This window comes from Acomys russatus, chromosome 25, assembly GCF_903995435.1.
Source record: "Acomys russatus chromosome 25, mAcoRus1.1, whole genome shotgun sequence".
Lineage (NCBI taxonomy): Eukaryota > Metazoa > Chordata > Mammalia > Rodentia > Muridae > Acomys > Acomys russatus.
In genome coordinates this window covers 24,180,947-24,207,338 of record NC_067161.1, presented here as the reverse complement: position 1 = coordinate 24,207,338, position 26,392 = coordinate 24,180,947, and the positions used below count along the sequence as shown (strand labels likewise).

General features: G+C 37.0%; 1 protein-coding gene across 1 annotated transcript in view; it reads left to right on the top strand.

Annotated features, from left to right (window-relative positions):
* Gabra1 (gamma-aminobutyric acid type A receptor subunit alpha1) overlaps nucleotides 1-26,392 on the top strand; it is a 52,073-nt gene that overhangs the window by 9,392 nt on the left and 16,289 nt on the right. The window contains exons 4-7 of the mRNA XM_051167773.1: nucleotides 9,752-9,819; nucleotides 16,498-16,718; nucleotides 19,563-19,645; nucleotides 25,502-25,645. Coding sequence (XP_051023730.1) covers nucleotides 9,752-9,819; nucleotides 16,498-16,718; nucleotides 19,563-19,645; nucleotides 25,502-25,645 — 516 coding nt within the window. The remainder of the gene's footprint in view (nucleotides 1-9,751; nucleotides 9,820-16,497; nucleotides 16,719-19,562; nucleotides 19,646-25,501; nucleotides 25,646-26,392) is intronic.

Sequence of the window (26,392 nt, the reverse complement as noted above, 5' to 3'; positions counted from 1 at the left end):
CCAAAACAGACACATTACTGTTACAGGATCAAAACAGTTTACGTGCATTTTGATGTTAAAAATTGATACTATACAATTGATTACAGTTAGACTATGAAATATATTTCCAGGACATTGATTTTGTAATGTAATCAGCTATGAAGTCTGATAACGGCTGGTTAAATGGAAATTATCTTATTTTCTTTGGGTATAAAGTATTTAATTTCATTTTGATAAAAATTTCAGATAATTCAAACATGACATGGTTAATAGTGAATTCCTGTAACAAGATGAGCTTCCCACCTTTATTATTATTACTTATTTGACGTGACTCATTGACTTTTAGAAGAAAAGACTAGGAGAACACAGAGCAGGGTCTTCTTCTCCTTTTTTTTTTTTTTTTTTTTTTTTTTTTTTTTTTTTAATGAAAATGTGGCAAAAGTTACACAGTACCTTGTACACCATGACCTCTCATAGAAAGGGGCCCTGATGTCTTCATCATGATAAAGCCTTGTAAAAAAGACAGGAATGTTTCTTCTGAGTAGCCTCCCAAAATAGATAGATGATAATGAAGTAATGTTATGTAGATGATTCTTCCATGTGTAGATCCGTCATGATGTCTTCAGCTTTATTATTTGGGAGTGTACACCTGCATGTTACTGGGAATGAAATTCATTGCTTCGTTGATCCAGGTTTTGGAAATTACCTTGGAGACATTAGAACATTATTCTGAAAGGATAGGCCCCACCTCTATTAGGACCAAGAGTCAACCACAGAAAGAGTAAATAGAACTATAATTGGAGGAGAGATATTCTGATGCAGACTGTAGCTTTTGGTTTATAACAGGTGAGTTATATCGAGTTAGAACAAGTACAAGACCAAGACTTTAGTGTAAAAACAAAAAGGAATCAATGTGTCAGTGAAATGTATACATCAAATACAAAGTAATTGCAGAAATTTTGAAATAAAATTATGAATAGCTAGAAAACGTATAGAATCAATAATTACTGAATTCCTCCTCATTTATCATTTCTTGCTTTCATCTCAAGAAAACAAGAGAATCTTTTTCAATCAGGAAATTCAAAATGTGTTTGACTAAACCAAGTTCAAGTCTAAAAGAGTGACATGTTTGGGGAGATAAAGATTGAAAAGCAGAAAGAGCAGGAAGATAAGAAAAGATGGGTCCAAGTAGAAAGAAAGCCAACAGAGGCGGGGAGATGAAGTGTGGGACTAAAAGTTGGCAAGAACCATCAGTGTGCAGGAGAGGACCAGGCACAATTCTGAAGAGGAGGGCGACTGGAAAGAAGTGGAGACACCAGGGACACAGAGGGGAGCTTCTTGTGTTTGTCTGTAAACAAGAACAAACTCAAAGTTCTCAATTAATTTATTTAATTTTTTTTTCTCCATATGTTAAAATGAATTAAGAATGGCTGGATGGCCTGGGCTTTCTTCTCAAATAAGCAACTACTTGGGTGAAATTTGATTTGCCTTTATATAGGCTGCATTCCAACTCTCGAATTGGAAAACATAATACACAGACAGAGGCCTTATTCTTAATGTTGACGCAACATTTCAGAGGTTCTAAGAACAAACAATACTCTTCTGGTTGTGCCTTTTTTAAAATGGCCTTTCTGTAGCAACCACGTCCATTTTATGGTGTGCTCCGGTCCCACTGTGAATCAGCCTAACGTTCATTCTCTTCTTCCTCATGTCTCAGGCAGCTGCCTTCTAAAATATGCTTTCATCTAGAAACAAATTCATTTCACTCTTTCAAAAACAAATTCCATGTTTATCCAGAATACAAATAAGACAGGGAACAAGAGAGAAATCTTGGTAAAGTCACAACTAAAGCAAGGCCTTGCAGACGCTTTTCTTCACCCTCCCCTTGTCCTTCCTGGCATTTCTTGGAAGTACTGTTACCAAATTCTAAATTTACTTTTAAATTTAATCGAAACAAGTAATGCATGTAATGATGGATGGCTCTCAAAGATTTCACCACCAAGCTACAGAGATAAGAAAAGCCAAGAAAAGAAAGAAAGAAAGAAAGAAAGAAAGAAAGAAAAGAAAAGAAAAGAAAAGAAAAGCCAAGAAGCTCATATCAAAATCCCTACCCAGATCTAGCCAATGGACAGAACATTCTCCACAGTTGAGTGAAGAGTGGGATATGACTTTCACACAAACTCTGGTGCCTCATATTTGACCATGTCCCCTGGAGGGGGAGACCTGGTGGCACTCAGAGGAAGGATAGCAGGTTACCAAGAAGAGACTTGATACCCTATGAGCATATACAGGGGGAGGAAATCTCCCTCAGGAACAGTCATAGGGGAGGGGAATAAGGGGAAAATGAGAGGGAGGGAAGAATGGGAGGATACAAGGGATGTGATAACCATTGAGATGTAACAAGAATAAATTAATAAAAAATAAAAAAAAGAGATATGTGCAAATATTTCTAAAGTTACAAACCCAGGAGGGTGAATAGAAAAGGAAAGTTTATAGGTACATACATAGCTTTTAAACAGACAGAGATTCTATCCTTGCTACATATTAACAGCATTTAGTTAAATATTGTTTCTTTGTGTTATAAGTATTATTTATTTAAAAATCTTGATTTTGGTCTTTTTTGTTTCTAGAGGGAAAAACAGATTAATAGAGATCTGCGCAACTCATTGAGACATTGTCAATTCTAGATACTCAAAAGTATTTTAGATGTCCCAGGTTTAAGAAGTACATATTCTGGCTACTTTTATATCAGCTTGATACAATATAGCGTCACTTGGATATGGCCACCTCAACTGAAAAACTTCCCACCAGGAGTCTAGGGGAGGGGAATAGGGTGCTCGATGAAGGGAGGGTGGGAAAGGGAAGATACAAGTGAGGGGATAACAATAGTGGTGTAATCTGAATAAATTATAATAAATTTGAAAGAAAAAAAGAAAAAGAAAAACTTCTCCGAAATGGATTGGCATGTGCCTTGCTTGTGGTGCATTTTCTTAATTGGTGACTGACATGGAAGGTCCCAGATGGTGCCACCCTGAGCAGGAGGTCCTGCATGTGGCAAGAAAGCAGGACAGAGCAGTGCTCAAGGAAGCAGGCCAGCCAAAAACATCCCTCCATGACCCGTGAATCACCTACTTCTTCCAGGCTTGCCTAAACTTAGTTCCGGCTTTGATTTCTCTTGGTGAGAAAGTGTGATGTGTTGTGGAAAGGAATGCAGAAATAACCCCTTTCTTCCCCAAGCTTTGTTTGGTCATGCTGTTTATCACAACAGTAGAAACCCTAACAGAAATTGTACTCTTTATCTTTTTTTTCATTAGACTTTTTCTAATCCAAGCCTGTAATCAAAGGTCTTGAGAGCAAGGGGCAGGAGAATCAGGAGTTCAAAACCATCATCTGTGTCACAATAAATTCAGACAAACTCTGCTACAAAAGACCCTGTTTCAAAATGAACAAAGAAACAAAAATGAAACAATGTCCCCAATCTTGAGTTTGCCAAACCCTTACTAAATTTACAGTTAATCCGACTTTTGCAAGAGGACTCAGTTTGAAAGAACCAACCAGCCTGAAATTCTTTGTCATTGAAAAAAATGGCTTCGTTTTTTTAGGGAATTCATTTGAATTTCCAGTTGGATTTTTTTTCAAATATGAGAAAAGTGGAAAACTAAAAGAAAGCAGAAGTGAGTAAATTGTATGTTTTTGCAATTGTTCCTAGAAATGAGGAATACATTATAGTTTAGTTCTTTTTAAGATTTATTTAGCCTAATTTTAAATTAAAAATTTAATCTATTAATGTTATTAATTAAGAAAAGCTTGCAAATAAAATAAATATCAACACCCAAATTAACCAGACTCAAAGTCTGTACACACCAACAAACTTCAGGTAATGGACCTGAGTTGTGTAGAAGGTTATAAGGTAGATTGTTTTTCTAAGTTCTAATTTTGTAGCAGATTTTTCATTTCTGGTGCTGGATAAGTTCAGGAAAATAGATTTGATAGTGAAACTTTAGAATTGAATGTGAAGTCCCATAGCATCAGTGTGACTATTTTAATTATTTTTTAAAATCAAATTTAATTGGCTAATATATAAGATAGCTGATATTCAAAAATCTTTTATGATTATTTGGCATTGAGATCAGAGATAAAAAAATTACTTTCATGTATAACTAACATTAAAACATTGATTTTTTTATTTATGTTTGGAAGAATTTCAAACTAGTTACATTTCTTTCATATGGACTAGTGTTAGATAAAGTTAAAAAGATTACATATACTAAAAATACCAAAAATACCAATAAAATGTTCTTTTCATTTAATCCTTTCTCATTGATGTATATTATTTTATAAGAAAATGATCTTGAGTAAAGGATTTAAATTTTCTACACTTAGAATCGTTCACTTTAAATCTATTATAGTTTTATGGATTTTGAATACAAGTTGTGGAACAGATGTTCAGATATTTGCAAAAGCAACACCCTTACACAGAAATAGTAGATCTAGACAGTCAATGACATAGACGCATTTCAAGAGAAAGGCAGCTACCAAACCCCCAAGAGACACAGTTCAATGAACAGAGAATCCCTCTTCATCTTTACTGGCTGAGATATTCAGCTGGCTCATGAGTCCAACTTAAGTAATAAATCTCCAAGATACACTAAGGAATGCTATTGTATATATACAAACATTCTATCCTAGTCTTTCTTGATTTGTGTCAATCATCTCCATGATCAGTGCCAAGAATTTTGTCAGATAAAAGAAAACCACTGAGACTATACTCAGGTCACAAAGGCAGGTCCCAGAATATGGAGATGGGTAATTTTTTGTGCCTCTACAATAATAAAATTAATCTTTTCCTACTTTTTGCATTACCCATCTTTATTCCAGTCCCACAGTGGGAGCTCTGAAATATTTTTCTGTAACTTATTTCTTCTTACTGTAGAATGTGAATTCTACAAATGAAATTTATTTGATTTTCCTGAGAGAAGAATCTCAGAGTTAGGAATCACAAAGAAACACTGTGGGAATTTTAACAGAGAGATAGATCCTTTGTGGTGGGATATAACTCAATATTGTTATGTTGTTATCAAAGATCTCAAACACTACATGGGGTATCATACCTCCAACCTTTATATAGATATGTACACATAAGACAACACTTATTTTTCCAAGATTACATGCACGTCTTTTCCTTCAAAGTGTCCCAGAAGACACCGCTGTTAAGAACATAGAAGGAAGAAAGTTTTCAGTGGAGATGAGATGTATATCATGCCCTATAGTAAAATTAATCTCTTCCACATAGATGCTTAAATCGTTTGAGGTCTCTGAACCCCAAATCACTAAATGGTCATGGATTCATTAGATGTCTTAACACAAAGCGTTTTACCCTATATACTGTTTTAATCATTAAACACAAACAAGTTAGGTTGATTTGTAAATCAACCAAGGAAGAGCTTCCCTTTTTCCTATAATATTAGGAGGGTAGTATAACTATTGTTTCAGGAAGGCTGACTTGGAGCTGAGACATGGCCCAATGCAATATATCGGTATTTATGTGGGAACCCAGGGTCTTGCTAGTTCTTCAACAAGGCCATTTTAAACTAAGATACTTGCATTTATTTTATGAAGCTGACTAATGTTAGTCCATTTGGTATTGATTCAGGATTCCATAAATTAAGAGTGCATAAAAACTTTCCCAATGAATATTTCTGAGTTGCTCAATTGACAGCGTTTTCATCGAACATGTGGCTAATGCCCCCATTAAACAAGCTGTTGTGATGAGTATTGCTAACACGTTGCCCACAACTCTCTCATCTCTCTATTCTTTTTATTACAGTCAGTCTTACACTTCACTATTCAACAGTATCAGTTATTTTCTGGAGATTCAAGTAACAGAATGTTACTTCTGTACCCATAGGCTTTCTATGGCATTGGCACAAAGGTTGGCTGCTTTCTGCCATCCACTGGGGCTTCGTTTGCAGTCCTACTTACTTCAAAATATTATCTTGTACTGTGAGTATCAGCATTGCCTGGCTCCAGACACACTGACCTCTTCCTTGGGTCTTCTATGTAGTCATCTACCTACCTGCCTGTCTATCTGGTTTCTATCTCTCAAGTCTTGCTTAAGTATATTTTCAGTTATAAAGCTAAGAGATGTGTTACAGAACATAAACATTAGTAATTTTTGCTCACAGTTTTATCACTGTTATACAGAATTGTGTCTATCCAACACGTTGAAAATTAGAAATAAAAATTTCACAGCATAACAAATGCTTCTTTGTTCCTTCAATCTTGTTTAAAAATCACTTTAAATTTCAGTTTATTTATTCATTCAGAAGGCAAAAAAAAAAAAAAAGTAGATTTAGCAGGATGCAAGGATGGTACCTAAAAATCACGCAGCTTTTCCTTGAAGAATATCAGAGTCAAATTCGGAGCACTTTTACCCTCAGTCTAATGTGTATTCTCCTTACTTTACTATACTGCTTTTCTCTCTTATGCCTCTGGCACTAATTGTCCTTTTAAACTATTACTTCAAAGCCTCTATTATTTATTATTTCTGTACTTTTAGTAGAGTCTCAATAGTGCAGAAAGTCCAGGTGAAAAGAGATTTGTTCTCTGATAGTTATGTGATGCAACCTTTGTATATGTTTTAACACAGCACTGAAAGGTTGGCTAGTTTAAGGACTGAATTGTTAATATAAATTTATTGTTTTCTTTTATTATTATAGTCTCTATATTGTGATATCATTTTATATGAAACAACCTTATATTTTTTCTTAAAAATATGAACATGTGCATATGTTTATACTTAAAGACGCATTGAGTTTCAGTTACAATGACAGTGGCAAGGCTATAGTGAGTAAAACACCTTTGGGGAAAATATTTGAATATTAAGGTCTTTGAACAGTTCTTCCCCTGAAATTATTTTAATTGGTTTATAGTTTTCATCCAATTCACTATTTACAAAAGGGATGCAGTCATGTTTTCCTTTGGCTCTGTTATACATATTTTTACCTAAGTTTCCTTTAAACCTCCTGGTATTTGCTGTTAAGAAAAATGCATTTGAACGTAAAATGTCTTGGCCTCTTTTTATGTGCTATCTAGAAAGATAATTGGCGTCATTCAAGTATGCCCACAATGAAATGTTAATGTGGTATTAAATCAGTGATTCTGGTATTAGAGCATGTCATTTAATTTTAATTCTCCTTAATTTTTAGATAGATATATGAAAGATGGATAGATAGATAGATAGATAGATAGATAGATAGATAATAAATATTACTTGTGAATCTCACTGAGGAGAAAGACCTAGAAGGTGTATGTGTTCTAATCATGGGGGTAAAATAAGGTTCCCTAGCAATGTTTCAAGATCTCAACTGGAGCACTTAAAAACAAGGATATTTCCACTTACCTTTGGTCTTGAGTCTAAAAAGGTCTTAAGTTCAGGTAATCACTTCTTAGCTCATACAAGGAGGTAACCATGCCACTGAGGTTTGCTGAGATTCATTTGCAGAGTTGCTCTCTCTGGAGATTCATGCCTTGGGATTATTAAGAAGAATGACTTACAGGGTTCTCAGGGTATTTCCCGTGTGCAATGTGTGAAAAGTCCTTTTCAATCAAAGATATTCTTCTTTCCTCTGAATTCAGGCTGACCAAAAGATGTATGGTGTATGAATAGCCAAAGATGAATGAAAAGATTATTTAAATGTTGACATTTGATATTTTCATGTCTTCTCAAGATGTCTAAACTTGTTAACAATAGATTTTGGCCCCAAACACCATCTATTATATTGTCACCAATTCCATCATAAAACTTCTTTGTATGGTTCTGAAAGATTTATTTCCAAAGAACTTTGGGGAAGAAACAGGTCAGTAAGGCTGACTTTATATATTTAAAATAGAGTTTCTTATGGGCATTAAGAAGGAAAAGGACAGAGAGGGTTTATTTTCCTCTTGTAATTGCTCTATGCCTCTCAAGAACAGAGTGGCAGGCTGAGTTACACTTGACTGTGCTTCTTTGCCCCCTTACCACATCATTTATCCTTCCCTACTAGTCCCGACAATCCCTCAGAGGCATACTTTAGTTTTGCAACTTCTGTTTGCCTTCCCTTCCCTTCCCTTCCCTTCCCTTCCCTTCCCTTCCCTTTCTTCCCCTCCCCTCCCCTTCCCTTCCCTTCCGTTCCCCTCCCCTCCCCTTCCCTGCCCTTCCCCTCCCCTCCCTCCCCTACTCTCCCCTCCCCTCCCCTTCCCTTTCCTTCCCTTCCCTTCCTTTCCCCTCCCCTCCTGTTCCCTTCTTCCTCTCTCTTCCGCTCCCTTCCCTTCCCTTTTCCCTTCCCTTCTGTTTCCTCTCCTTCCTTCTCCTCTCCATCCTTTTCTCTTTTTCCTCTTTTCCGTTTTTACCCTTGCCTTCTTTTCCTCTGCTTTACTCTTCCCCTTCTTTACCCCACTCCCCTCTATCTCTCTGCCTTCCTTTTTTTCTTTCCTTCTTCATTTCTTGCCTATTTGGAGGATAAAAATAAAATGTCAGAGAGTAATAATCAGAAATGCTTTAAGGATAAACACATGGCTAGAGAATATAGTGAGAGTGCCATTTCTGATTTCTGGGATAGAGGGATTTGAAGTCAGACTTCTTGTTTGGGAATATAGCGAAAGTAAGTGCTAGTTCATCTCAGAGGCAAGTGCCTGTTAAACAGGAACGGGAAATGCCTGAAGGTCAGACAAGAACAGGTGAAATGGTGATCTCAAGCAAGATTTCCCTCCTCTAATTGCTCTTTTTGATTGTGATTAGCCTCTTTGCAATAAATTCATCCTGTCATCTTGAGCGTCCACAAGTGAATTGCTGAAGGAGACAGGCTAGCTAGCATTTGGTCCTCAAAAGGCTTTACTGTTGTAGCGGTAGGGTGATGTTTTCAATGTCCTCTGATAGAAATGGTAGCACACAGGATAGGAGCCACTTAGCAGACGAGAGTGCATTTCCAGAGTGCAGGTGAAAATTATATAGCCTCCTTTCCATTCTCACCCCCAACAAATCATTTCCTTTTAGCCAGCAATGTTTTCCTGTTTCTTGGTTAGCAGGGATATGTCTTATAAAATATCTGTGTTGAGTTGTCACAAACTGCAATAAATATGTTTTATTGCTTTATATATAGGCCATCAGAGGCCATTATAATAAAATTACATTCAACGTGAAGCAGCATACTAAATTAACTTTTTCCATGCCCCAATATGTTCTCCTCATCCTCAAACCTGAAAATGCTCCCATATTTGTCATATTTTCCCCAGGGAGTAATTTGGATAATTCAGTTATGATTTAGTAACAGAAAGCAACCATCTGTAAAGCATACATTGGAGACCTTAAAGGCTCCATAAAGCCTGCTATGCCTTTTTCTATTCTTCCCAGGGGTAGACACCGTACCTGAAAGGTCTGTCTGACTATGGAGAAATATTTAAACTTCGAGCATATTGCTATGGTAACATATTTCTTATTATAATGTGCACCAGTTCAGTATCACGTAGGCAAGTGTGTCTGTTCTTTAAAAATTCATTAAGAAGCAGCTGAGACCTCCTAAAAGTCAGTCTCCCAAGGTGGCATCTTTAGGGTCTGTTCTCCATTGAAAGTATTGACTGTGAAATTCCATGTGTAAGCATTCAATTATCAGAACTACACAGTGGGCCAATTTTGGAAGTAGCTAATCAAAGCCAATACATTTCCCACTTGGGTGTGAGTGTGTGAGAGTGAGCTCCGGTAGACACTCACTGGCACAATTTCCTGCTTCACCAGAGCGTGTAACTGAAGTGAAGACTGACATCTTCGTCACCAGTTTCGGACCAGTTTCGGACCACGATATGGTAAGTGACACTATATGTCTGATTTTACAGGGGGTTGTTTAGATATTTAAATTAAGATAGAATTACAGTTATATCACTTTCCCCTTTCCTTTCCTCCCTCCATTCCCTCCTAAGTATCCTTCCCGGCCTTGTTCCTACTTGAAGTCACGGTCTCCACTTCTTTGACATAAGGTTCGCTCAACAATATCTCTGCCTAAACAAGACGTGAAAAAGTACAATATCAGTAGTTATGCTAACATGGGAAAGTCTCAGAGGGCTGAGAAAGGATTAAGGGGAACTAAGGAATTCCCAGAAACGGGGGTGAATCTTGCTTAGGTATGAGCCCCTAATTTTTATCTAATACCAAGTGGATGTTGCACTGAAATCTCTCTCTCTCTCTCTCTCTCTCTCTCTCTCTCTCTCTCTCTCTCTCTCTCTCTCACACACACACACACACACACACTTTCTGTGTTTATCAACCAACCACTGCAGTGTTCCCTTTTCCACGCCTAAAGATTGTCCTGCTTAACTTCTGTTCATGAGACTCATCATGCCATGTGCCTTTCGGTTTAGGTGTGAGGCCAGGTTGATCCAGAGATGTCCAGCTGTCAAGCAAGCACTACTATTACTGTGCAAGCAGCCATTTGTAGCATGCCATGTCAGAATGCTTTTTGGCTACATATGGAAAATAGACATCAAACTTACCTTGATTTCAAAGAAAAGAGAATAACTGAGAGGGACAAATACAGGAAAGAGAAATGTGCTTTGTTGTATAATGTTCATCAAATTATTTCTGAAAGTAGAACTGTGGGTGTCTGTCCTTCCTTTTCTTACAGAACATCTTTGAAAATGTAAGCGTTGGCATTGTACAGCGGCCATTAAGCCATACTAATAAGAATACTTCAAATACGTATTAGTATTTTAAATGCCTTTTATTAGTACTTACTGCAAATGTGTTTTGGTTTCTCAACTCAGAGAGAAGTCAAATAAAAGCTGCCAATTTTTCTGATTTAAAATGAAACTCACATTATTTTGTCTGTATTCCATATGATGCATATTCAGTCTTGTCACTCTTCCCTACTCAGTCCCAGGCTTAACTACTTGCGTGTTGTCATTGTGCCAGCCCTGATTACTATAGGGTGTTATAGCCTGTGAGTTATCGAGCCTGGCTGTAGGAGTAAGCCTGGGTGAGTTAAGGCCTCACCATGACTCACAGTCTGCCATCAAAAGCCAAGATAAAATCACACTCAAATGAAACAGCATATTAAGTATTCTGGGCAAAACCTCAACAACAACAACCCAAAATAGCAACAACAACAAGAAAACAGAAAACAGAAAACAAAACAAAACAAAAAAAGCCCAAACTAAACAAAATTAAAAAAAAAAAAAAAACATAAACAAAAACCCAAAGGCTCAAAGTTCCTCAGATGTGTATGTTATTACAGGTGTCCATTCATGTAAGATTACACCTGTTTTAAATCATACACATACATACAAACTTCACACTTCAAGGGCATTTTTTCATTTCTACACTCATCTAAGTTCTATATTTCTACAGGGGGCAAACTGAGAAAGAAAAGCTTAGGAAAGCCATTTATCATGGACACAAAACCAAGTGAACTCTGCCAATTTGTATTTCAATCAAATCCCTTGATATAAAAATGAAAGCAGCTTTTGGACACACACATAGCACTGCTTGGTGAAATATTTTTATTACAGACTAATGTCCCATTTTCTTAAAGTGATGTTAAAATTGCAAGGAACAATCCTGTCTTGCAGATGCTACAGCCTGAGAACATTGTAGTTTGAAGGGAGTAATGGATCCCCAGTTGCTTTTTGATAGAGCAAGAAGCCTATCATTCTATTAAAATTTTTGAATTCTTGTGGGCCAGAGTAAACTAAATCTTCCTTCCTGAGTTTGGAATATTTTGAGACCGAAAGCAATGAAGTAAAGGGCATAAGATTAGAATAACATATTGTTTATTCTTATTTTTTAACTTATTTTTTTTATAATAATTCTGCCTGTGGCTGAATGCCTATTATGAAATGCAGTTTAAGAGGTGGTGTTAACAAACAGTGCCTAAAGGGAGCCAAATAAATAAGAGGGTTTAATCTTTTTTTTTATTCTTAAAATATAGTTGCAATTTTTAAGACCTTTAATTCCTAGATACAATGCATTTTCATCAAATTTACCCCTGTTCTTGTTTTTCTCCTCTAACTGCTACGACACCCATTGGAGAGAGTCCTCTTTTCAATTTCAGGGACTCTATTTTGAACTCACTGAGCGCGTTTTCTAGTGAGAATATGTTGTAATGCCATACACCAGAGCAAGAGGGACTGAGCAGGGCTCAAGTTCTAAACAAAAACTGTTTTTCCCTCCCCCAGGAGTCATCAGTTGCCAGTAGCTCCTCAACTTGGGGTAGAGCATTATGAGCCCTTCGCCATCCATGTTGGGTTTTTATTGACTTGATTATGCTTTTGAGCTATCAGCTCAGTTTAGCAGAAATTCAATGGGCCAATCAGGTTGTCTTTTGGCTTAGAATAAAGGTACATAACAAAATATTTTTTACATATTATCCCTATAGTGGTCAAAACTGCATTTCACATATAAGCATCAGGTGAAATAAAATTAGAAAGCAAAAGGAACAAAAACGGTGTACATATGTTGATCTTTCTCATCACATATAATTTCTGAAACAGCATTTGAGTTGTTTTGTGAAATGATCAAATTAGGCTTTGCAACTGATTTGCAAAGTGGATCCTGGAATTTGTACCCGATCTCCTGCTGTAGAAGATTGATATTATGGAAAATCATGTATAAAAGGTAGTTTTATTTAGAGTTAGTTAAAGTTAGAAGGCAGAATGATAAAGTTTTCAAAACAGGAAAAGCTTTGTCTATTTTTAAACAAGAACTAATAAAATACCTAATTAATAATAACCGCATTTGCATTTGTCATTATTGAGTGTTTTCAAAGTTTTAGCGCATTTTAAATCTTATTTTATCTTCTATGCTCATTTCAAACCATTCAACTCAATAGTATTCTTATCTGCATGCTTTCAGGAAAGGAAAGTGACCCATTAGCTAACAGTAGCAACTAAGACCTGGGCAGCCCATCCCTAAAGACTGCTTAGTCCCCAAGGCATCCAGTTTCATCTAGAATAAAAAAAAAAATGAGGTCAACTCCTTAAGCTTATTTTAAAAACCATTAATTGGCCATCAAACAGCACATTCCCAAGATACTAGGTTCTGACAGAAATATCCAGGCTGCATAATCACAGAGCTTGCTTTCCATAGTACTTAAAATGTATTAAGTCAAAGCACACACAGATGGTAATAAATGGCATGAGCCAGAACACTTCAATACAATATTTATTTAGGTACAAAGTGAATGTTTTGTCCCAGATCTTGAGAATAAGGCTCATATTCTCTGGGGATCTACTCTATTAAACAGAGAAATTCCGGGAGAATTTTCTCTTGTGAGGTGGGAGCTGCAACTTTGAAACTTGAGTAAATCCTTCTGCAAAACATTGCATTTATTCATTCCCCCCCCCCCCCATGAAGTCCTATCTTTTATATTCTGCCTTTGTCTGGCTTGATTCTGACTGTTTCTCATTGTCTTAAAGATCTCATCCTACAACTTTTCCAAATCGCTTTTTCAAATAAAACTGTTTTATCACATGCTATAAAGGATTCTAGTTTAAAAATTGCATTGATAAAATTGAAAACAAAATAATAGGTGTTGACTTTATACTCACAATCATTAACACTAAAGGTCCTTTTCACACCTTATTCTAGTTTCCATGAAGAGGGAAACATGGCTCACATTGGTCCAAATGTCCATTCTTGATCAAGCAAATTGTGGTCATGGGGGCTAGATCGTGTTGTATAATGAAACCCTGAAAGCTGCCTATTGCTGCTACGTCAATCATATGGAGAGGTTCAGAGACAGGGCCAGAGAGTGTTTCTGTTTGTGGTTGGGCAGGGTGTGGTCACGATCAACTGCTTTTGTTTAGGTTTTATTTTCGCTCATAGAAAGGGGGGCTATATTTTACCTTAAGATTGTTCTCTGTCTCTGTCTCTGTTTTTCTCTGTCTCTGTCTCTGTCTGTCTCTGTCTCTGTCTCTTTCTCTGTCTCTTTCTCTGTCTCTCTTTGTCTCTCTCTGTGTCTGTCTGTTTGTCTGTCTGTCTCTGTCTCTGTCTCTGTCTCTCTCTCTCTCTCTCTCTTTCTCTGTCTCTCTTTGTCTCTCTCTGTGTCTGTCTGTCTGCCTCTCTCTCTCTCTCCTCTCTCTCTCTCTCTCTCTCTCTCTCTGTGTGTGTGTGTGTGTGTGTGTGTGTGAGTGTGTGTGTGTGTGTGTGTGTGTGTGTGTGTGTGTGTGTGATATGTGAATGAGAATTGTCTCAAACCAAATGGGGGTTTCATATTCAGCCATTAACAAAGATAAGTAAAACTGAATGAAACTATAATAAAGACACAGATGTTAGGAAATTGGCAATTATGACATGCTTTTTTGGAGTCATTGCTTTTGGGCATATTTTGTTGAAAATTTAAACTAAATCTTTTGTTTGTTTGTTTTTTGGTTTGTTTTTGTTGGTTTGGTTTGTGTTTTTGTTTTTGAGACATGGTTTCTTGTGTAGCATTGGCTGTCATGGACTCGATTTGTAGACCAGGCTGGCCTCGAACTTACAGAGATCTCCCTCTCTCTGCTTCCCCGAGTGCCACCATGCCCGGTTTAACTAAATCAATTTTATTTTGAGCTTAGTTTAGCTTCAACACTTCCTCAGCCTTAACAAACAACTGAAATCCTTCTCATAGATAACAGTGACCCAAGTGTTAGATTCCAGGAAACATGGTTTGCTTTCGGGTACTAGTATGGTGATTTACTTCCCTGTAGACTTTCTCTGTAGTATAGACCAGTTTAACATCATTCAGTTGCGAAGAGACAGTTGGCTGTAGCTAGGAAGAGAAAAAGTGAATGGTTGTTAGATATCATACACCTGTCTCAGAAGCCTGTCTATTATCCAGACAAGGAACCATATACACAAGCAGACAAGGTATATTCCGAGTGATAAGCACTGTTCTCATGGAGTACTGCCTCATCATCAAACCCACAAGCCCTCTCCTCCATAAGTTCTTCCAATAAGACTCAAGGTTTAATAATTTCTCCCTCTGCTGTATTTAATGGGTGCTTAACAAATGTTTGCAGTGAATGAATTCCTATCACGTGTAACAGTGACTTTCATCTGACATTTCCTGACACACACACACACACACACACACACACAAATGTCATCAGCAAACATGGGAACTTGTCTGGCCTTCATCAAGAGAAGGGTGCTATTTTGCTTACTTTCTCGTTTGTATGTCAGTGACCAGTCAGCTACATGGTGTGTTAGGAGGCATCCACTAATGATGTAACGATAGGCCAGTAATGGCTGACCAATATCAAACCCATGACAGAAGGGCAAGCATACATTCAGACTTTACCTAGCATTGTTAAATCATAGGAAAGAGGGAGGTAGTTAAAGCTATGCACAACATGCCTGGAGACAGACATTATTTATTTTGTACGTCCTAAGGATAAGATGTATAAGATTTAAAAGCAGCTGCCTTCAGAGGCAACGGGCTTCAAAAGATTAGGAAAACATGGCATAATGTTTCCCAGCTAGCCTCCTTCTGGTTTTGAGTATGCTAAGATTAATGGAGAGTGTGGTAATCTTTATTTCAAACCATTGAGTTCTAAATTTAGTGCCAATGTAGCAAGTACTGCAAGGAAGATGAATACTATCCTTTTCAATTTCAGGAGCTGGTAAGTCTCATGGCTTGTTTTTAGATGAGCAGATGTTTGTCTCTGGGTAATGCCATGAGGAATGCTCTGCTTAGTCAAATGAATAGATTCTCTGGCTGTGAATGGTGATGAGTTTCACACATCTCTCATGTGACGCACACGCACACATACAGTCACTAACACACACACCTCCACATGTTGCATTCTTCTCTCTCTCCCCGCTCTTTGGGGGAAAAGTCCAAATTAACAGTGGAAGTTGATTAGCTTATTCCAAATTTTCATAGTCTTATTCACTATGACAGAAAATTGGAAAGCTACATATATTATCTCTATAAAAACAGGAAAGAAAAACCCATTACCTTAGCCAAGGGATTTTTACAGCTTTATCAGCACCATGATTGGCTCCAATTAGATTATGTGGTTTGCAGGGAACACAGAGGGCCTATAAATATCATACTTTATTCTTCTGGCTTAAATTCCTTAATTTAAATATTACCCTTTACATAAAACCTGAAAATATGGTTTATTTTTTAAACTGAACTTTATTGTTTTTATTTTACTACTGGTGTCAAAGGAGGTTTTGTTTACTTTCAGGTATCTAAAGAGAAAATTGTTCTCAATTTTCTTTCCATAAATTGTTTCTTTCCGTAAGTAGAACAAATTTCTATCTATAAACAGGAATATGTGTGTATGTGTGTGTGTTTATACTTATGTGTGTGTATGTATATACATGCATATAAATATTATGACAAAAGCAATTGGTGATTTCTCTAATACTAATATCTAAGTGCCATCATGTTTGCTTCTGAGACTGCTACCTAAGCCATGCGTGGCTTCAAAAATCATATTTGTAAGATACTTGTATGGCAAATTGTAAAAGTGTGAACTCTGCTCTCTTCCAAAATTACGCAGGAATATACAATAGATGTGTTTTTCCGTCAAAGCTGGAAGGATGAAAGATTAAAATTCAAAGGACCCATGACAGTTCTCAGGCTAAACAACCTCATGGCCAGTAAAATCTGGACTCCAGATACGTTTTTCCACAATGGAAAGAAGTCTGTGGCCCACAACATGACCATGCCTAACAAACTGCTGCGTATCACAGAGGATGGCACACTGCTGTACACCATGAGGTAAGGTGATTCCTGCCGGAAGCTGTCCATACAGCTTGTTCTGCTACTACCAGAAGGAAACCATCATTGTCAAGCGCCATGATGGCTCTTTCGCTTTCCTACTTTTAAGCATTAAGCACATTCTGCTAAGCAATCACAATGCTCTGTACATTGTTAAATAAAATGTAAACAAAGACTAGATTAAGTAATACAACATCTCAGAGGTTGTAATTCCAACTTGTTCTAATTCACCATGAGGACTTTTGTTCCATGCTATGAATTCATATCTCCTTGAATTCCAAGAGGGTTTATGTTAAATATTTTGAAGATATATAATTGTAGATATTCAAAAGTGTTTCTACGAAAAAAACGGAGCAAAAAATGAAAAGTTTGAATATATAAAGTTCTTTTAAAATCCACATGGAAATATGTGTGTTAAGAAATATACAATATCTCAGAACGTATTCTCAGCTAGAGATGGTTTGGCTTAGCCTGAAGTCAGGGTATAAACATGTGTGTGTAAGACATAAAACTTTTACTTTTCTGAAATGGCTGCAAAGCCTAAGGTATGTATACAGTCTCTTAGGGATAGAATAAAGAAAGCATGAATCACCAACACAAAAAATATTAAATAATTTTTATAGAAAGACATATTTTTATATAGTCAACTTGGAAAATTTGAATGGTCTATAATTTATTATTTTATCTTTTAATGAAAATAATATTTCTTGTTTAAAAGAGAGTTGGTTGCCCAATATGACTACTGTGTGGAATTATCAGTGTTTCCTATGCTTGATCATTTTTTTTTCATTCAAATATGGCATATCTGCCTTCTCTCTGTAACCTCACAGTACCTTTTCCCAACCATTTCATTAAACTGAGATATCCAATGCAATGTACCTGTACCTAATACCATGTAGCATCTGTAATATTCTTTCTCTACTCACAAATATTTGAGAACAAAGGTTTCCTTATCCTATAAAACCCTGACTGTTTTGTATAAAGCACCTGACGACACAAGGTGGGCAGTATAACTTCTAGCCTGTGTTTTCTTTCACTGCTTTTTTCAACTAAATGCAAACACAGATTCATAGGGATGGCTAGTCCTTCTTTAGAAGCATGAAAATCTATTAAAAACACCAAATTGTCCAAAGTCTTCTGAAAAAGGTCAGCAATAACCTTCTTTTCATAAATATATATAAACAAAAAAACAAAAAGATAAATAAAATTGTCCTTTTGTTAAAATATGTGGCTATACACATGGAAGAAGTGCATTTGCACAAGGTGGGGCAATTTCTTTCAAATATGGAATCACTTCACCTCTCATCCTTATGAGCCTCCCATTCTTGTCAAGTGTTTCTATGTCCCAGGTTGAGCTACCATTTAGTTAGTATATGCTACCTTTTAACATTCCTTTCATTACGGATTGTAGTGCATATTTCTTAGCTGCTGCAGCTTTAATTGTGCTAATTACAGGAGTATCAAAACTGGAGAAATCTGCTTGTATCAAGCAAAGGGCAAAGAATTCACAAGTAGCACAACCTAAGGGCCTGATTCAAATGAAAGTATTTATAAAATGACTTTTAACATAGCAAACTCTATCAAAAGACCCTAGTCTGGTTTTATTTTTATTTTTCCTTCTACTTGGAGAAGTAGGTAGGATGGTTGTAACCTGAGGGTTTTTCTCTGTTGATTCTGAGAGGTGGAACAAAAGAAAAGTCTTCTTTCCACTCCAGCCCATAGAGGTAATGTGTAGAAAGACATCCACATTACACTAGGGAAAGCAACTGGATAAAATAATCAGGTCAACCCACAGAGAAGACAATGCAGAAATTCTTGCCAAATTCTGAGTTCAAAGACTTGTTCTGAGAAGATGATATGTTTTTTCAAAAGGGTCAAAAGAGACATTCAATACATTTATGCATTCATATGCATGTATACACAAAAATATTTTTAAAAATATTATAAGGAAAATAAATGTAAATTCTCACCCCAATCGTATTTGTTAGAAACAAATATATTTCAATGAATTACTTTTTAGCATTAAACAAAAACATGAATAGAGTTCACATTCCCAGAACTTACGAGACTGAAGGGAAGCAGAGTGGGACGTCTTGCCTCAACTAGGCAATGGGTTTGTGAAACTGTTGGACTTCAGTCAAACATCAAGAAAATCATCCAGGAGAGTTTTAGGATCTATGAACCACAGTTTCACAAATTCCATGGATACTTACTTTCTGCTCGAACTTCTCTCATATGCTGGTGCTATTTGGGGAAGGATTCAGAGAACAATTAGGACAGAAGTATTGCTGCCAGTGTCTTCTCAACTAAGGATGGAGTGGGGATTACGCATGGTCTAAGTTTTTTTTCTACAATAATTGTATGTATTTAGCATATTCAATATGATTGCAATTTAGGTATACATTGTATGATGATCAAATCAGGAAAATGACTATATCCATTATTTTATTATATAATTATATTATATTATTATAATTATATATTTTAATTAATTATTTATCAGATGAATTAATTAATGTGATTAATTAATTATCAGAACAATTCCTTTAGATAAGTGTATTAGTGGATGCTATCTGTTATAAGAAACACCAGCAACTCTTTCCCTTTCTTCAAAATCTAATCTTGTCTAATTTTCAAAGGGAACAAAAAATTATAGAAAATAATCACGATAGCTCTTTCTAGATCATTTGACTGATACGAATATGACATAGATGTGCATTTTACATCCATCTCTTCTGCTTTGTTAATATGCTTTCTATAGTTAATAACACTCTGTTCTAATTACGAGTAAATGTCTAATCTATTGAACTTTTGTTTGTACTCTATGTTTCCTTAATTAACAAGGCTGACGGTGAGAGCTGAATGCCCAATGCACTTGGAAGACTTCCCTATGGATGCTCATGCTTGCCCACTAAAATTTGGAAGCTGTAAGTAAATTTACTTCAATTTATCACTATTTTATGAGAGACCTATGAATATAAGCAATGATTTCCAACTAGTTATGGTCTGTTGGATAGTCATAAATAATATCAAGAAAATTCATACAGCAGCATGTCACAAGAGTTGCCTATGAGTAGTAGCCCTTACATGGTTTTAAATTTTTTACTTTTTAAAATGAATTTCATATTTATTTATGGGCATGTATGTGTGTCTATGTGTGCTGTCTAATTTTCAGTAAACTTATACATAATAGACTATTCTGAAAAAAAATTGAAAAAATGCTTCCAAACAATCTGGCTGTAAGGCATTTTCTTAATTAGTGACTGATGAGAAAGGTCTCAGCCCATTGCAGTTGGTGCCATTCTTGGTCTGCTGATCTCAGATTCTATAGGAAAGCAGGCTGAGAAAGTCCTGAGGAGCAAGCCAATAAGCAGCACCCCTCCGCGTCCTCTGTGTCAGCTCTTGCCTCCAGTTCCCTGCCCTAACTTCCCTCAGTGGAGGACTGTTACATGAAAGTGCAAGCTGCATTAAACCTTTTCCATCCCAAGCAGCTTTGATTATGTTGTTTCATCACAAGCAAGAGTAACTCTAACTAGGACACAACGTGAATGTATGTCATGCATGTGTGAGCACTTATGGAGGTCAGAGAAGGACATCAAATCTCTTGAAGCTGGAGTTAGAAGTAGTCATAAACTACCTGATTTTTGTGCAGGGAATCAAACTTGAGACCCTGAGAAGAACAGCACAGACTCTTAGTCACTTAGGCATCAGTCCAGCCTCCGTGTTGTTCTTATTTACTAAAATAGAAACCATGGGTTAAGCCATGTAGTAGGAAAATAGCCACAAGTGGCACTTGTGGAAAAGTGAAAGATTCTTTTATGTCTTAGATACATATTCATCCCCATCAAAGGATTAAAATATTTACTTTATATTGTTCTGACATGGTTTTAAAAAATATTCATAGGTGGCCCAAGACAATGTGTAGGTGTTTTTTTTTTTTTTAATGGTGGCCGGACTGTAAGGAGAGATCTAGACAATACTTTATTGTCATTATCATCTCTAATATTTTCAGGTCAGTAGGACTGTCACCTGTAATTTATGAATGTATATATGTATATATGTTTTTGTTTCCATTTGATGGTACCATGTCTCCATTGTGTTAACTTTCTGGAGCTGTCCTGTTTGAAACCATCAAGGAAGAGTCCCTTTGTGGAGACGAGGGAACTTTGGGCTGTAGACCTGGCCCCTCTGAGTTTCTCTTTCTTTTTCTGTTTCTGATGATCATAGGTACATAAAGAGAGAATAATGTATTCCAGGCTTCCTGCAAGGGGGGGTTCAGCCAGGGACTGAGTCAACCCGAGTTTACCTAACCGGCTTACTGTTCCCACTAGACAGGCAGACTGAGCAACTATTTTGGTAAAAATATGATTCATAGAAGAAAAATAGCGATAGCGTAGGATGACAGCAAGCAGAGAAAATAGCAAAGGGCTTCCATGCGCCTAGCAGCTGCAGTCATGGGGAGCCATTGTTCTTTACTTATAGATCACATTCTATCTTGAAGACTCAGGATTAATGTCGTCCTAACCTGTCAGCTAAACAGGGCTTTGGGGAGGACTACTTTCTCCCACCATTTTCTTGTTTTAAAGCACTCTTTACATCGTGGACTCATGGGTTTTCTTCTGAGTGGCAGTGTCATTGCTAATAGTGATGACGTTGTTATTTGGACATCAAAGAGTGCATCAAACATATAAGGCCTTATAAGTTCTCTGTTAGATCGGAGAAGGTCACCCACTATATTTTTTTCTTAACCAGGACTGATCCATCACCAATATCACAGTATTACTATTGGTAATGTCCCTAGATGAAAGTATTTTATCCCCAACTTCAAATTAGTCTTCAAATATGTTCTTATTTGGTCAACGAATTGCACCTTTTGTTTTGTTTGCTTGTGTTTTTTGAATGTTTCATTGTTTTGTTCGGTTTTGCATTAAGATCTGCTTCAGCAGTACAGACAGCTAAATAAAGGGGCCATGCTTTTTCATATAAGACACGTAGAGGTTATTGTTGGTGGACATTTGCCTAGCTGCACCTTAAGAGAGGGATATCTTTGCATGGTGTTCCTTTTTACAAAATGATATCTTGAACACACTTGCATTTGCTTTCAGGAAGATGGGGAGTAGTTGGTTAAAAAAAAGAAGCCAGTGGCTGTTTCGAAAAGATCAACACTTTTCTTAAAATCCTAAGAATCATCTACCTATATCTCAGTATAATGAAATGTGTTTTATTTTATCTAAGTTGTCAGAGGAGGTTGGGCAGAAAATATCTCCATACAGATACATTTTTAGTTGGAGGATTTGTGGGATATTTCACAGAGAAGAAAATGGATTGCGAGGAGAAAACAGAGAATATATCAGACAAAAAGGAATGAAGTTAAAGGAAGATGTGCAAGCAGCTTTGCACCCGGGAGTTTTGCCTGTGATCTTTTTTGGTCTGTGTTGTTCTTCTCTTTGTACCATCCACCCATGGGGCTAGCTTCTCCATCTTTCCCATCTCAGCATAAGCAGCACCTCTTAAGTTCTTTACCGATGACTCTCTAGTAATTTGTATATGGCTCTATCAATCTTCTTGATTCTTCTTCCAACTTATCTTATAACATTTGCCCCTGTATTCATTATTATTTGTGTTTATTCATGAATGCTTTTTATTGTATGCAGACTTCAACGTTTTTAAGAGCGGGGTATATTTTACTTATCATTTTCTAGGGCAGAGGGGAACGTAACTCAATGATATGTTGTAAAATGATAGAAGATTATAGTAACCAGGCTTTAAGTGCCTTTTGGCTTTTCCACATTTAAACTACTGAAAATATGGAAGGCGTGTGAGGAATGAAAGGAAAATGTGGAAATGTGGTCACTGAAGCTGGTAACAAGCACCACAAGTTTATTTTACAGCTTCTTTCTTGAGGTTAAATCTAGGCCTGAGTATAGTACTACCAGGAGGCCATTTCAGAGCCTTAACCGTGCCTCTTGTTTTACTGTTTCTTGCTGTGTCGTATGCATCTTCTGAAATTATGTCCCAAAGGAGCTTAATAAGCAGCTGAAAATACGTGTCAATTTCTATTTTCTTATATCTAAGAGCTATCCATTCAAACAAACTATCCCAGTGTCTTCCTTCTGTCTTCTCTACCACCAAGCCTCAGTTTGCACACAGCAGTGCTTTATTCATCTACGGAGATTTTCAGGAGAAGCTGAGAGTAGCTAGTGATGTGACCCTTCACTGAACTATAGTAGAGGGCTGTGCACGTTCATTCGTACACCATGGTACTTCTAAGAAATGAAGCCTGAGACACCAAAGACAGTGCACGACTTCTCCCTCCCCAACTATATTAGCATGCCAGAGACAACTCAGGATATAAAATGACACCATTTAGCCCCTGTTGCCAACAACTGTACAATTTAGTAACAGGAGATTTAGTTTGTTCCAAAATATAATGAACTCTAGAACTAGCTTCCCTGACATTTGCAGAACCAGCGTACTTTCTTAGCTTATGTACATAGAGTGGACATTTTTCTAGGAGAAATATTTCAAATGAGAGGAAGTAGAACGGATAGCACTTTAAGCTGTTATCTCCTTTTCCCTCTAAACAGTGGCATGTCATGAAACAAGTTGTTTGGTTCTGTGCTCCAGATTACTGTCTATAAAATGTGATGAAGGCGTGTGGCCATTGAATCTTTTCCAAGAGTCACGTTCAGTCAATTTGTGCTATCACAAATACAGTGTGCCTACTTCAGTAAGAAAACAAGAAACGTCCTGTCATCGGGGAAAAATATATATTTTGCTGAAAATACATATCTAGGGCTGCAATTTATATGAGGCCTCTTCACCTAATGTTCATTGGCCTATTCTGAGAGACTTTTTTAATGCCAAATTTTATACTTTCTTCATTGGAAAAAATTGCCCTACTCTGTACATTGCTGAAAGGCCTTGCTCTTTGACTCATTGAAAATATCCATAAAAAGGAAATGTTTAAAAGTCCACAGGGGACAATTCTAGATTAGCCATTTGCCATTTAAATTTGTCTCAAGATGCATTAAATTATTTTCTCTCAAACCTCCATACAAGTTTGTTCAAGAGATAGCTGCTGGTATGAACTGGCTTATAATGATGATGGGGCAGCCAGGAGAACTACGTAATAAGATGAGGGTGCAAGATCTCAGTTTCGCTGCATCACTCGGTTCAGAGTAAAGTGACATTCCAAGTTTTGTTTCGAAGTCAATGTTTGGTTTTGCAGGTAGCACCGTTTTCATATAAAAGGCTGACATCATTTAAAATATTATAATAGTTTTGCTTGGGCAAGTACATACTTGTACACAATTCTGAAGCCTGGGTTTGAAGGTTGTAGTGATCAGGCCAGAGTTAAGAATTCAATGCACTCTACACACCTTTTTTTTTTTTTTTTTTTTTTCTTGCAGCGTGGGGGCCACATTTCTCCAAAACATAATTCAAATTATGGTTTATAACTGTTGGTATAAAGATGAATACAGGCCAGATTAGGTTATATTGATCTTAGATTTTAAATAAATTAAAACATTTTCATGGCCTTCTGAAAGTGTTTTGGTCTCTGGGCAGTGTGCCCAGGGTGACTAATGGACAAGTTGGCCATTGGCCAGTGAATCAAGCTTGTATCATAAGGCTAACCTTTGCTGTCATGCCCTCCCATCAAATAATCTAAAGCAGTTTACTCTTCCTCATCTGACACTCCTTAAAATATTAACTTCATTGTGCTTCTAAATAGAAGACAGCATTTCATCCCATCTGAAATGGGTCATCTGCGGCTGAAAAAAAGAATTTTTTTCCTCCTCCCACCTTCTTTTTCTCCTTCTGTCTATCCCTTTCTCCTTCCCTCACTTCCTTCTTTTCTTCATTTCTATCCACTCTTCCCTAATCTGAATGGATTAAGATTTTGTGAGTCAGCATCTCATATGAAATATTTCTTGACTCATAGTGACTTGGCTAATGAAAATGAGTGAGAAGGAAGGTTCTATAAGATAACTCTCACTATCTTTGGAATCCTCACCATTGTGGTAAATATCTAAAAAAAATAATCAACTAAATGGTTGCCAATGTAGGCCTCTGGTCCAAAGGCTGTGTAGTAACATTTCTGGTGTTAGTTTTACACTTCGTGTAAGCTTCCCATGGCACAAAAGCCATGGGAACAGAGTTGTCTCTAATCTCACTTTAGCTCATGCTTTCTACAGTGGATACACTAATCTTCCTCAACTGAGTCATTCCTTTACCTGAAATAAAGATAAATAAACAGCAACAACATGTTGTCTATTGGACAAGTTCTTTCTCATGATCTCTGCTCTGCTCTCCTTCTCTTTTGTTCTTGTACTTATAAAAGGGTTGGCTCCGAGCCTCTCCAAGGCCTTCTGAAAATCTAAAATGCAGCCCTGGCTCTATTCCTTTGTGCAGTAGTGTATGGCTTTATCTCACCCTGTGGAATTATATCTTTATCCGCTTATCTATTCATGAATCTCTTATTCTAGTATAAGTCACATAAAGTCACGCACCTTGTATGTATGTGTCTTTTTGTATCATTATCAGAGTTCTGTCTCCTTTTTATGGGCTTCACATGTTAGGAGTGAACAAATGACTGAAGAAAAACCTCAGGAAAAAAATATATATATGTATATAAGGAAGCAACTGAATATAAGCTTTCATTTCTAGCTTGCCATCTGCAACAATGTGGAAGGAAATAGGAAACTCATGGAACCATCAGATCATCAGGAGAGTCAAGAGGCAAGATGCATAAGCACACTCTTTTTTTTCCCCTCTCTCAGATGCTTATACAAGAGCAGAAGTTGTCTATGAGTGGACAAGAGAGCCAGCTCGCTCAGTTGTTGTGGCAGAAGATGGGTCTCGCTTAAATCAGTATGACCTTCTTGGACAAACAGTTGACTCTGGAATTGTTCAGTCCAGTACAGGTAAATCCCATTTGATTATTCAGGAAATAGTGAAAGGAAGAGGAAGAACATATACTGAGAATGTAACAACTCTGTGATTCCCTTAGTGACAGAAAAGTTGGAAAACAGAGTAAGTGAACACAAGGGCTGGACCTAGAACATATGTAGCAGTTGTGCAATTTGATCATCCTGTGAGTCCCTTAATAATGAGAGAAGGTGTTATCTTTGACTCTGTTGCCTGTCTTTGGATCCCTTTCCCCTAGTTGGCCTGCCTTGTCAGGCCTCATTAGGAGAAGATGTGCTTAGGCCTGCTAAGACTTGAGGTCCCAGGGTGGGTTGGTACCCCTTGGGAGCCTTCCCTTATCTTAGAAGAAGGGGAGGGAGAAATGGAGCCGGGAGAGGTGCATGAGGATGGGACTGGGAAAAGAGGGGGGAAGGGACTGGGATCAAGGTGTAAAACAATTAAATAAATATTATTTAATAGGCGGGGGTGGGTGAGAAAAGTGCTCAGAGCTGAATATCAGTAGAGTTGGAAATGTAAACCCTAGGCTTGTATCTGCCATTCAGTTTTTTTCTGTACTGTCTTTATTTTTTTTTTTATTTTTTTTTTTTATTAATTTATTCTTGTTACATCTCAATGTTTATCCCATCCCTTGTATCCTCCCATTCCCCCCCCCCATTTACCCATTATTCCCCTCCCCTATGACTGTTCCTGAGGGGGATTATGTCCCCCTATATATTCTCATAGGGTATCAAGTCTCTTCTTGG